Genomic DNA, 13,078 nt, shown 5'->3' with positions numbered 1-13,078 from the left:
TAAATATAAAAATAATTGATGCAGACTCCAATTTTGCATATAGATACAATTTTGAAGGGAAAATAATAAAGTTAACTTATATTAATATATTAGTTATTAATATAGATGAAAATCTCTACCCATGTAGTTGAGAGAGAAAACTCTCTTTTGGCATTGAAAATTCTATTCTGGCTTTTGTAACTTGTTTGTACATATATTTTCAACAGGATTTTGTATGCTGGTACAGGATTTCGCCATCATGAAGCATAATCTTCTTAAAAGCACACCCCGTGGTAAAAAATACCAGTTAAGGATAAAATTCCGGCCTATTTTATGTAAGCCTCTTGAGGGTGAGGAAGAAGGATCAGGGAGTCTCACTCTTTCAATGCAGAGTCAGGGCAAGATGTGGACTAGAACTATGCGGTCTTGGCCAGTGGGCAAAAGGAGGGAGGTGAGGTTCATAGACAGACAGATTTAAGACCTGAAGGGACCATTACGATCATCTAGTCTGACCTCCTGCTTAACAGAGGCTGTAGAATTTCACCTATGTTTCTTACATCGAGCTGGATCTTGTGTTTGAGCTACAGAATATCTTTTAGAAAGGCATTCTTTTTTGATTAAAAGACTTCAAGTGATGGAGGGATCCACTACATCCTTTGCATAAGTTGCTCCAATGGCTAATTAAGCTCACTGTTGAAAATGCTCCTTATGCATTCCCTCTCTCACACACTAGGTGCTGTCCACTCCTTAGGAGCCTATGCGCCCATTAGTGCATGGGGACATTGCTGGCATAATGCCATATACCTAACACCCCAAGTCAGCAGACAGAGTGCACCAGCTACATTTTACTGTTTATGCAACCAGTTTCAATTTTCTGTTCATGTATATTGGTCTGAATGGGTTAGTAATACATGATGGGTTAGTAATGTTCTGCAGAGTGGCATCTTACCCTGAGAATTAAGAGCAGAATTCTACAGGATATGGGTCATCAGGCTAGAAGCACTCAATACACTGCAGGATAGAGTCCTAAATGTGTTACTTCTGCAGATGTGTCCTATCTTTCTCCCGAGCAAAGGACTGAGCCCTAAATTAGGGAATGAGTCTTGTTTTACATCTGTCTTCATATTCTGCTGCAAAGAGTACATTTTGGAGAAAACTGATCTATAAAAACAGAGAAAATGCTTTTATTCTGAGAAACTTCCTACCTTTCTTTTAACAACACTTCATGGTTTATTTTTACGCACACGCACCTGTCTATATTCCATTGTGGAACTCAGAATACAGTGTTATACCAGTTGTTGTAACCTATGTATCCTCCTTTGTTATGCTCTGATTTGGTACCACATTCTACCAGTGTATGCTGCATTGCTATACCATACATTATTCATTGTATTAATTGCAACGTTTTCAAGCATCACACTTTGCTTCCATGAACACATTTGTTCATGCAGATTCTTATTTTCCTCTGTAGCTAACGAATTAGACTGTTTTATGAGACCTTCAGTCCCATATTGATTTGATCTTGTCGTTATAGAGCCTGTACCAGCCCATCAAGACTGGCAGAGTGACGCAGACAACGGCCCAGAAGACCATCACTCCTTAGGGACCAGTAGACTACTATATCATATTACTGATGGAGATAATCCCCTTCTGTCACCACGCTGCTCAATCTTTAGTCAAAGCCAGAGATTTAATTTAGACACAGAGTCGGCCCCTTCCCCACCAAGCGCTCAACCTTTCATGATGTAAGAAAATACATTTTTAACTTTAATTTTTGTTATGTTTGTACAGTCTAGAATATTTGACTCTTCATATTTCTCAAATATGGTCATGATGTCTGCTCTAAACAGGGATGTTTCATAATATAATATAATTTGGCATGATTAATTTGAAATACCATAAATATGACCTAACATTTTCCCATGAGAACAAAATACAACATTAGCTGAAATCTCAATTATAGTTTAGTAACAACATTTTTAAAGGTTAGTTCATAATCAGTCTGAAAAGTGAACACAGGATAAAAATGGTTATTAAAGGTCTAATTCAGAAAAGTTCAACTGCAATGGTACTGCATGAGTCATTCATTGGAAATGGAAGGCAGTGTCACAAAACATCTGAATAGTCCTTGTAAGTCCTTTTTGAAAATTCTAAGAATTAATTTCATGCTGGAACTCTGTTTTCTTTAAATCTTAAAAATAAAGTTTAGGCAAATACAAATAATCAAGCCTATTTATTCACAAATCTAAGAAGTCACACATGAAATATCCTACACAATGATTAAGCCTACTGCCAGTAAGGGTAGACTCTCGATTGCAACACTAAATGCCTGTAGAATAGAAGGTAGTATACTAATGAAATATTTTGTGCTTTTTTTCAAGTTCTTGGCAACTTGTGGTACTAACTCTTAAACGAGAACGTCTGCTTTTTAAAGTCCAAAGTTAAAATATTATACTTACAAATATTTTAACTTGAAATAAAACAAACTTTAAAAAAATAACATTTTTTTGTCCAACAAACCCATTTTTTTAGTGCATGGAAATTAGACAGAATCATTTTCAGTGGAGCTGATCGAAAACTTTCTGACTGAACATTTTTCTGTCAGAAAATGCCATTTTCCCAAAATCTAAACTTTTTATGAGAACATGTTTATTTTGACAAAATTCTGTTTAAAATTTAAAAAAATAATTATAAGGATATTTGTGTTTTGAAAATTAATTTTGTTTCGAATTTCTTTCATTATATTATAAATTATAATGCAATATAAAATAAGAAAAAAGTCAAAATTGGAATGAAACATTTTAATTTTATTGAAATATTTCAGTTTACTCTCAACTTTTTTCTGAATTTTTGTTCTATAGGAAATTTTTTAAAAAGTGTTTTCATTTTGATTTGGAACAAAAATAAATTTTGTAATGTAAGAATTTCCTGTGGACTGGAATTGTGACCAGCTCTGATTTTCAGTACTACATTTTCACCTGTTGGTGACAGTAATTAATTCTAATCTACAGAAATCATTATAGGCTGCCCTCTGGTCTGATTCAGGAAGTAAATATCTTCCTGAAATTGGCCCTAAATGCACTTCATATAAAAGAAGTGCCATTTTCTGTTCCCCTTGTTCACATTGCATCATACCTTACTCCACAAATAATTGAATTGAAGTCAGTGGGACTACTCATGGAATAGGTGCTATTATTAACTGTGAACAAAAGTATCAAAATCTGACCTGTTAGGGTGAGAATTTCAAAATGGTTTTCAAAAGTTAGGTCAATGCGGAGACCTTTTCAGAATCCCACACTTAATAATCAAAGTAAGGTAGAAAAGGTGGGGGCTGCCCACTAAACACTCTGCCACCTTCAAAGAAAAAACGTATCTTTCACATATTTACTTCATAATGCCTAACCATTTCTCCTTGTGTCTACATATAGGAGAAATATCTGGAGTTCTAACACAATTTACATATGATTTAGACTAGAGATGGTTCTGTGTGGCTATAGTTCTGATTTCATGGCAGGAGATCAGAAGTGTTAGTTGCATTAACAGAGATTTTATTTCTACTTTTGCAGGCCCAGAAGTTCTTCCAGGTGTAATTGTGAGGACTGCAAAGAGCCGCAGACAGTAATGCAACTTACCAAACATCTTCAAAGTCTCAAGAGAAAAATCAGGAAGTTTGAAGAAAAGTTTGAACAAGAAAAAAAATATCGGGTAAGAAAATAATCAGAGAAATAAGATGGGGTGAATGCTACAGGGTGAATGCTACATGTATTACGGATATTGTCCTTAAAGGTGTAGGATTGCTTCTTGCAAAATAATAGAAAAAAATTGATATCTGAGTGATATAGGACATAATTGTGAAGCTGTTTTGAGTTACCTTCATTGGGGAGTATCCATCAATGAGGATGGGTGATGGTAACATTTAACTACTTTAAAATATCCTGAAAATCTGTAAGACAAAGGAATGTTCTGATATGTATAAATAGCTTCTTACTTGCATTTTAGATAAAATTATTAGTTTGGCAACTTTGTTCTGCTATGTAGCTTTTCTCATTCATATGGACTGAGTTATCTTTTCAAAAAATCAACAAAACAATAACATTCTTTAGAAGTCATTTGTCAAATAAAAAATGAAGGCTCTGGTCTGTGGCTAAGTGGTATCTGTGTCCTGAGATGTACAGTATATGGCAGAGAGAGCCCCAAGTATTGACTCTGGCTAAAGCAAAAGCTAAAGAGCCATTCATCTCTAGGGTATAGGATATTGTGTGTGAGTGGAGGTCTGTAAGGTTTCACCCTCTTGTGCAGTTGCTCCATAGACAAGTTGTGGCATCCTCCCCATTTCTGTCTCAGTAGGATCCCATCATCTATCAGAACATTCCTCGGGTGTCTGAAAGGTAAAGCAGTTTCCTTGGAGGATGTGATGCTCCTTTGCTACTACTGTGGTATATGAAAGCTATTGCTATAGTATGTAAAAATAATAAACACCTTCCAACCTTACTTCATTGGAATCAGACCTCCTTGAGATTATATTGCTCTCTTATGATTGGTCAATAAAGTGAATATAAGCCTTAATATTACTGACAGCTAATAGAGATTCTCCTTTAGCTCAAATGGTGGAAACAGCACTCTTTGAAGGGGAAGAACCTTGCTGCATCTGTGAGATTTTGGTGGCAGCCATGGAACATAAAAAACAGATGTATTTGTCTCTTTCCATATTGAGCTTCTTATAGCTAGGTAGAGATAGATCTGTAAAATAAACTAAAACAGAATATTGTGCAACAGCCTTGACCTCACTTCCAGACCTTGGGATTCATCATCTTCATCATTGGTCATTATTCAGCAACCTTTTTGAGGGCTACATCTCTGATTAGTTTACAGAGAGCGGAACAGGATCAACAGACTCCACTTGCTCAACCTGGTGATTTCCATGGAGTTTTGTCTAAAAAGGGGAAGCCAGGGAGCTGGGTGGGTTTACTTCCACATTTTGTATGTCATGGGGCTGGTATCAGTGATAGTCAATGAAAGGTAGTGGGCATGAACAACTGTGGTCTATATCTATTCAGAATTACGATTTTTGTAGGCCTTGTATTGCTGCAGTCATTTTAAAAGGTATTTTGAGATCCTTCTGCCATGTGCGTATGTGTGGATAGCTAGGTGGCCAACTTTGGGATTTGAATAACACTTGTGCTTACTAGTTGGCAAACCCAAATAAACACAGAGGCAATCCTGGAAGTAATAAAAATGAAAAGATTTTCATCCATCCCCTTTTTTGTAGATACTTGAATAGGTTGGGGAAAACCATTGATCTGGGAAGCAGAAGAGAGTGTCACGTGTAGTACTCTTAATATTACCACAGATAAATTAATAATCCTCTTCTGATTTTCAGGAGAGCAGAGGAAGAAAACACAGGGCAATCAGATAGATAATATTTCAGTTATATTAATCATCAGGATCAATCTTGAAGGGTATGGTGGTGATCACATCACTGACCTCATAGAGGCTTGGTAGTCCTTCAGGATACAGAGGGGTGTCCATCTTAGTGACCTCACAAAGACCTGGGATATGTGAGCAGTCCCACTGGATACAGTGAGTGAATCAATAAACCCCCCTACCAGATACAGAGAGGGGAGCAGTGAGTGTGTGACCTTAAGACTCGGTCAGGTGGAAGGGGAGTGAATAAATCACTTGTCTCACTGCCACATACAGCAAGGGAAGCAGTTAAGTCATTATATGACTTTTTTTTTTATTACAGGTGTATGCCAGATGAACTTGGCAGGCAGCATTTCCCCCCTCTACCTCCCCACTCCTTAACCCCCTTAACCCCCTCTCAAAGCCCTTCTCTCCTACACAATATGTTTAAATTGTTGTGGGTGTATGGTCTTTTTAAAAAGCTTCTGTTTTGATTCTGTGCAGCTGCCACTGTGCAGTAAATGCTGACAGGAATCAAAAGAGGGAGGAGATGAAGGCAGTGAAAGGCTGTAGTCAGGAGCAGTCTTTTGCTTTGACAGTGGAGAAAAGCTTGAGCTACATACAGGAGGGAAGAGGAAAGGACTCAAGGAGGAGGAGACATGGCTAGAGTAGAAGGAGAGAAAGATTATCTTGGTAGCAGTGTTTGCACAGATTTAAAACACATTTTACAGGTTTTTCAATTAAATTGGGTGAAAAATTTGAGGTGAAATGCATAAAATATTACTTTTCAAAGATTTTAGGGACCCTGGTCTTAAGGATTGGAGTAAGGGCTCCATCTGGAAAAGTGTTGAGCATTTGGATTTCCATCCTGCAAATCCTGCACATGCTAAACTTTAAGCATGTGGGTAATCTCACTGAGGTCAACGAGACTATTCACTAGGGTGACCAGATGTCCCGATTTTATAGGGACAATCCCGATATTAAGGGCTTTCTCTTATATAGGCGCCTATTACCTCTCCACACTCTGTCTTGATTTTTCATACTTGCTATCTGGGCACCCTACTACTCACACCCACCCACACAGTTTAGCAGTGTTTAAGTAATTTGTAAGACCAGGGACAGAATACTCAGCACTTTGCAGTATCAAGCCCCAATACAAGAAGATAATAAGCTTATTAGCATAATCAAGCCAAATATGTAAAATGGAGAGTGTATATAATATAATGCTTAGCAGTGATTAGCTATTTCTGGCCATATGATGTGTGGAAGAATCACCATCTACATGGACCATGGTAACCTGATATGGCTCATATACAGGCTGTCACTATAAGGTTCGTTGCCACAGTTCCTCACACCTGGATAGACACCAAAGTGAATCCCATGCAGCTTCCTTGAGATCTTCCAGGTTCCGCTAGGGCATATTTTTTTGACCTAAGGTATCAGGTCACAAACTGGTATCAGGCTGTTGTGACCACCCTGTCCTTCTCGTATTGTTAAATGGGAGAGGGTCCTGAATAGATCCTGATAAATAACAATGAGGTCCTGGGAGGGGATCCTTGAATAGAAATGTTGACAACAACCACTCTGTCGGGGGAGGGGGTGTAGAAGGATTAGGTAGATGCCTATTCTTTTTTGTATGAGGGAAATAAATATATCTCATAATTCACTGTGATTCTCATTAACATGGAATCTTTGTTCTGAAATATTTTGTATTTTAAAGAAGCTATTTCTTTATTGGATGAGTATGGCAGGAGTATCATCAGAATTCCTGCTACATCAAGCACAAGTTTGATTTTTACAAACGTAGGCCTGAATCGGCAAAGACTCACGCACATGCTAAACCTTGTGCACTGTGCATTGACTCTCTTTGCAGGATCAGTCCGTAGAGAATACAAGAAAAGGAATAGTCCCATCATCAGTTCTTTTCTGTTCTCTTATGTGCAGCCTTCACATAGTGACAAAACTTCCAATCCTGAAGTCCTGAAATGGATGAATGACTTGGCTAAAGGTCGTAAACAGCTCAAAGGTACATAATAGTATATAGTTTCATTTTATTGCACAGTGGACAATTTCATAGTACTGGAAACTTTGTAAAGCAGTGCTAATGCAGTAGGAGCATTTTAGTATTTGTTTTTTGCTCTTTGCTCCCTATTTCTATTTCACTAAGTTTCCCTAAGGACAAAAAGAAAGATGAAATGGCATGTGCAGTGCCAATCTCTCCCTGCCATGCTCGCGGAAAGTCAGTTCAACCATTTTCAGTAGAGCTGAAAAAGAGAGAGCTTATTCATAACTATCAACATTTTTGCAAACAGAGATGCAATTTTAAATATTAGCCTCAATGTTTGTCTGATATTTCAGCATCATTAGCTTTAGCATACTGTACCTAATTGCCAAGTTAATGGGTTTGTTATACTGATACCATTCACATTGTACTGGTAAAGGGGGTTTGTTGAATTTACATTACAAAACTCCATTTTAAACCACCTATTATTTAGTCATTAAAATAGCTTCTTGCCTGAAATTAGATTTAATACCAAAGGTTAAAATTTTCCTTGACAGCCTATACGTGGCTCCATTGACCAGAGTGGGGAGCAAGATATTTGTATCCAAGGGGAAAATTTAGCCACTATTGATTTTTTTAAAATAAAAATAAAACACGAGCTATTTTTAAAGTAATCAAAGAAACATTTTTGGTTTAGATGCATTTTTCACCATTAAGTGAATCATAGTATTACACTTCAGTACTGTAGAGTGGGATTTTGATAAGTGCTTAAGGTGTCTAGAAACTTAACTCCCATTGAAAGCCAGTGGGAGATGGGCACCAAACTCCATGAACTCCTTTGAAAATCCATCTCTTAAATATCAAGTGATCAGTCTGCATTGTCACAAGTTGTTTTTTTTAACTAAAGAAAAGCAAAATAGCTGTAAAATGTCCAAACTAGATGTGTAACTTCTTGTAAATTATCACTTTGAATTGATTATATTTCAAAATGATAAAACCCAGTTCGCATACATAAATTTTCATACACCTTAAAGGCCCTGATCCTGCAGACACTTGAGCACATGCTTAACTTTACTACCATGAGAAGTGCCATTGATTTCAGTGGGAGTACTCGCAGTAGTAAAGCTAAATGCCTGTGTGAGTGTTTGCAGTATTGGGTGCTTTTACAAAGGAAGTAAGCGCTATTTTAGAAGCAGGAAAACTAAGGCAGAAATAGATGAAGTGACTTGCATAAGGTCAACCAGTAGACCTGTGGCAGATTCAGGAATAGAGTCCAAGCTCCAAAGGCTCAGGCCAGTGCCCTGTCCATAGTTTCTCACTTCTTCCCATATCCTCTGGTCTGCACAAGCAGGAACTATGGGTGTCTTTAAGCCACCTTTAGACTCAATCCTAGGCTGGCCAGGGTCCAAGCTGGTCCCTGTTGTAACATCATGTTACAATAATATAATGGATGCCTTGTCTGATGCTCGACGTCATTCTGGCAGTGGAGATCAGCCAGGCATAATGGCTGCCTGGCCTACCTCCTTGTCCATGGTCACACCTGCTATGTAAGGGGCTTGGATGGGTTGTGGTATGGGGTAGTGGCAGCTCTATCCCACCTGGCAACTTCTGCTGTTTATGCTGCATCTGATTCCTGCCTGTTTGAGTGAATGCTCTCAGATGAGGGGTAGAGGAATTAAAAACTCAAGTTAAGGATCATTAATTTCCCAAATGATTGTGGTATGTTAACAAACTAACACAAGGAAGCAGGGTGTTTTTCTTATAGTGTCAGAAGAAACCTTTTGACAAATGTTTATTAAAAACTGATTTGCCAAGTAACTTGCTGTTTTGACCAGAGGTTAAACTCAAAATGTCAGAAGAGCAAAACTGTACCCCTAAAGCACCCAAAAGAATTGTGCAGCATGAGAGCCCTGGAATATACAAAGAGACCAGGAAGCAAGAAGCGGCAAGTACTGAACCAAATCCATCCGTCGAAGAAACCGTGGATACCATAATGAAGCGATTAAAGGAGAAAAGACAACAGTTTAACCTCCCTGAGACTATAAAGGTATGTGTGTTTCTTAAAGAATAATCACAACTGTGGAAGAAATTATATATTGTTTTTAGCTGTCAGTCCTACTTGGTGTATTCTGAACTGCCGTGTTGCAATGGTATCCTACAGGTCTTGCACCACAGGAGCATAACCCCGACAAAATATTTTTGCGCTAACAAAATCACTGACCCTAGTACATGTTTCAGAGTAGCAGCTGTGTTAGTCTGTATCTGCAAAAAGAACAGGAGTATTTGTGGCACCTTAGAGACTAATGAATTTATTTGAGCATAAGCTTTCGTCGGCTACAGCCCACTTCATCGGATGCATGCAGTGGAAAATATAGTAAGAAGATATATATATACACACTATAAGGTGGTAACACCCATTGATTCATGTTCTCTGTGTGTATATATATATCTTCCTACTGTATTTTCCACTGCATGCATCCGATGAAGCGGGCTGTAGCCCACGAAAGCTTATGCTCAAATAAATTCGTTAGTCTCTAAGGTGCCACAAATACTCCTGTTCTTTTTTACCCTAGTACACTTTTTCTGGAGTGATGATTCTAGGAAGAGTTACACAGACAAAGCAGGGCTAGATTTACAAAGAAACATAGTGTGGTGATGCTCAGCATCGCCATGCCTAACTTTTAGATGCCTAGAAAATTACTGACTGGGTTTCACGAAGCCTGAGTTAGGTGCCTAGGCTTCCTACGCAATGAATGGGGAGAGAGAGGCACCTCAAAGGGGATTTACATAAACCAGCATGCTAGGCTGCTCCCCACCTAAACTAGAGAATGGGAGATGTCAAGTGTGTATGTGATAAACTCCACCCCTCTCACAGAGATAGGCACCTACATTGAGGCTGCAGGGAATTGCCTCCCTCAGCTTGGGATTCCCAGCTGAAAACCCTCTCTTGGTGTTAGGCACCTATGCTGTTTTTTCAAGAAGTTGGAGGGAGGAAGAGGAGGAGGACGATGACCGAAGGTACCATCTCCCTCCTAACTCTTAGCTCAGTAGTTAGAGTACTCACCTGGGATGTGGGAGACCCCAATCCTCCTGAGGGGAGAAGGGATATGAACTGGGATCTGCCACTTTTCTGGTGAGTGCTCTAACCATTGCACTATGAGATATTCTGATATAAGGCACCCTCAGTCTCTCCTGTTGAAGCAGTTCCACTGTGGATAAATAATTAAAAAAAAATCATTGGAGCAGGGGGACTGCATCCTGGGTCTCCCACTACTGGGTTAGTTATGAGGGAGAAGGTCCTTCTCCTTTTCTCTAGGGTTGCTACCTCTGAAGTACAAAAAATTGGGACGTCTAGGATGATCCTGAGCCCATAAAACTGGACAGATGGCAGTGTGCGTTGAGCACCCTTGTAGATTTCCCAGGATAGCTACCTTAAAAAAGAGATAATCCTAGGAAAACCTGGACAAGTGGCTACTCTGTCCTCCTCCTTCCTCCCCCTCCCCCAATTTTTTGCGCAAGCTTGCCTATAGGGACCTGGTTTGATAGGTGAGGTCTGAGCACACTTACTGGATCAAACCCTGCAGGCAAATTAGGCAGAGGAACATGAATTGCTCTGGGGTGTAGCCATCTGGATGCCTGACATGGGACTGCACTGAGCATGCTCAGAGGCAGAAACATAGGTTCCTAGGGATCGTCTTCTGCAAAAACGTAGGTGCTACTGAGCAGTTTTATATGACTACGGGGTTTGACGGAAGCTTTGAATCCTAGTGGGCCTGATTCTGGGATTTACATGCCTGAAGTGGCAGTTAGGCAACTAAGTCCTTTTGTGAATCTAGCCCTAAGTGCCCATTCTTTTCTGCAGGGTTTGCTGGTAGCACTGAGTGCACTATGTTTGGAGGTGATTGTCAATATCTGTATTAGAAAGGAATTGTAATAGCTTTGCTGTTTCAGATTACAGGTACATCAAAAGCATGTTCTCCAATCTATCCAAGCTGGTGATAGAGCACAGCAATCATATCTCCAGTCCACAAAGACTGTGTGACTACGAAGAATCACTAAGGGCTTGTTTACAAGGTGTGGTAAAGCCCACCTCAGGAGTGTGATTTATAGAGTTCTAACACGCTGCGCTCTGTCACATGTTGACCCTGTTGGTGTGAACTAGGCACCTTTTAGTTCTTGCTAGCAGGGTCTACTTAGAGTGCAGCACGTTAGAGCGCGCTACAAATCAGACCCCTCTAATGTGCTTTGCTGTGCTGTGAAGACAAGCCTGAAGAGATTCAAGTGTTTGTTCTGTGTCGCACCCTGAGGCACACACAGAGCAGTGTCGTTGAAAGCCATGGGTTTTGGTGAGACACTGTGGTGTACAGTTAGTATTTATAGTCTATGGGCTCTGCATCCTGTCGGACTCCTCTGAGTTAGAGAAAAGGACCATTGTAAAGCTAAAGAATTTTGTGCAACTTTTTAAAAAAATGTCTTCTCCATTTTAAAATTCACTCCAATTTGGACACTTGATGAATATTACTCTGTTGTTAAAACCCAGAAGAAATGCTACACTTATCAGCCAGTTATAAAGTATGTACAGTAAAGTATATAATGATGCCACCACTTATCTGTAGGTGGCACATACAAGATATATACAGCTATATAATAATACCACATTTACCATCAGGTAAAGTATACACACCAAAGGCCGCTATTTCTAATTTTCTTAGATTCCAAGGCCAGAATCTGTATGAGCTTTGGTATAACACAGATCATGGAACTTCCCCAAAATAAGTCCTAGAACATACTGTTTAAAAGAACATCCAATATTGATTTTAAAATTGTCAGTGATGGAGGTTTCACCACAGTCCTTGGTAAATTGTTTTGTTCCAGTGTTAATTATCCTCACTGTCAAAAATGTACGCCTTATTTCCTGTCTAAATTTGTCAAGCTTTAGCTTCCAGCCATGTTATACCTTTTGTCTGCTAGATTGAAGAGCCCATTATTAAATGTTTGTTCCTCATCTAGACTGTATTAAGTCACCTCTTTAACCTTCTCTTTGTTAAGCTAAATAGATTGAACTCTTTGAGTCTATCACTATAAGGCAGGTTTTCTAATCCTTTAATCATTCTCTTGGCTCTTCTCTGAACTCTCTCCAATTTATCAACCTTCTTCTTGAATAGTGGGCACCAGAACTGGACACAGTATTCCCACAGCAATTGCAACAGTGCCGATACAGAGGTAAAATAACCTCTCTACTCCTCCTATTTGAGATTTCCTTGTTTGTGCATCCCAAGATTGCATCCCACTCATACTGAGAGTTCACATTCACCTGATTATCCACCGTGACCCCCAAATCTTTTTCAGGGTCATTGTGTCCCAGGATAGAGAACCCCGTTGTGTAAGAAAGGCCTACATTCTTTGTTTCTAGTTGTATATATTTACATTTAGCTGTATTAAAAAGGTATATTGTTTGTTTGCACCAGGTTTACCAAGTCATCCAGATCGCTCTGAATCAGTGACCTGTCCTCTTCATTATTTACCACTCCTTTGATTTTTGTGTCATTTGAAAACTTTATCAGTGACGATTTTATGTTTTCTTCCACGTCACTGATAAAAATGTTAAATAATGTAGAGCCAAGAACTGATCCCTGTGGGACTCCACTGGAAACACATCTGCTCGATGACTATTCCCTGTTTACTTTTTGAGAC

General features: G+C 39.0%; 1 protein-coding gene across 5 annotated transcripts in view; it reads left to right on the top strand.

The window, feature by feature from the left end:
• Positions 1–13,078, top strand: part of FAM13C (family with sequence similarity 13 member C) — a 239,252-nt gene that overhangs the window by 204,255 nt on the left and 21,919 nt on the right. For all 5 annotated transcript variants that reach the window (XM_050958586.1, XM_050958585.1, XM_050958584.1 and 2 more), the window contains exons 13-16: positions 1,514–1,724; positions 3,546–3,684; positions 7,327–7,408; positions 9,220–9,431. In XM_050958586.1, coding sequence (XP_050814543.1) covers positions 1,514–1,724; positions 3,546–3,684; positions 7,327–7,408; positions 9,220–9,431 — 644 coding nt within the window. The remainder of the gene's footprint in view (positions 1–1,513; positions 1,725–3,545; positions 3,685–7,326; positions 7,409–9,219; positions 9,432–13,078) is intronic.

This window comes from Gopherus flavomarginatus, chromosome 6, assembly GCF_025201925.1.
Source record: "Gopherus flavomarginatus isolate rGopFla2 chromosome 6, rGopFla2.mat.asm, whole genome shotgun sequence".
Taxonomy (NCBI): Eukaryota; Metazoa; Chordata; order Testudines; family Testudinidae; genus Gopherus; species Gopherus flavomarginatus.
Note: the sequence above shows the minus strand (reverse complement) of the source record. Positions and strands in the feature narration are given on the sequence as shown.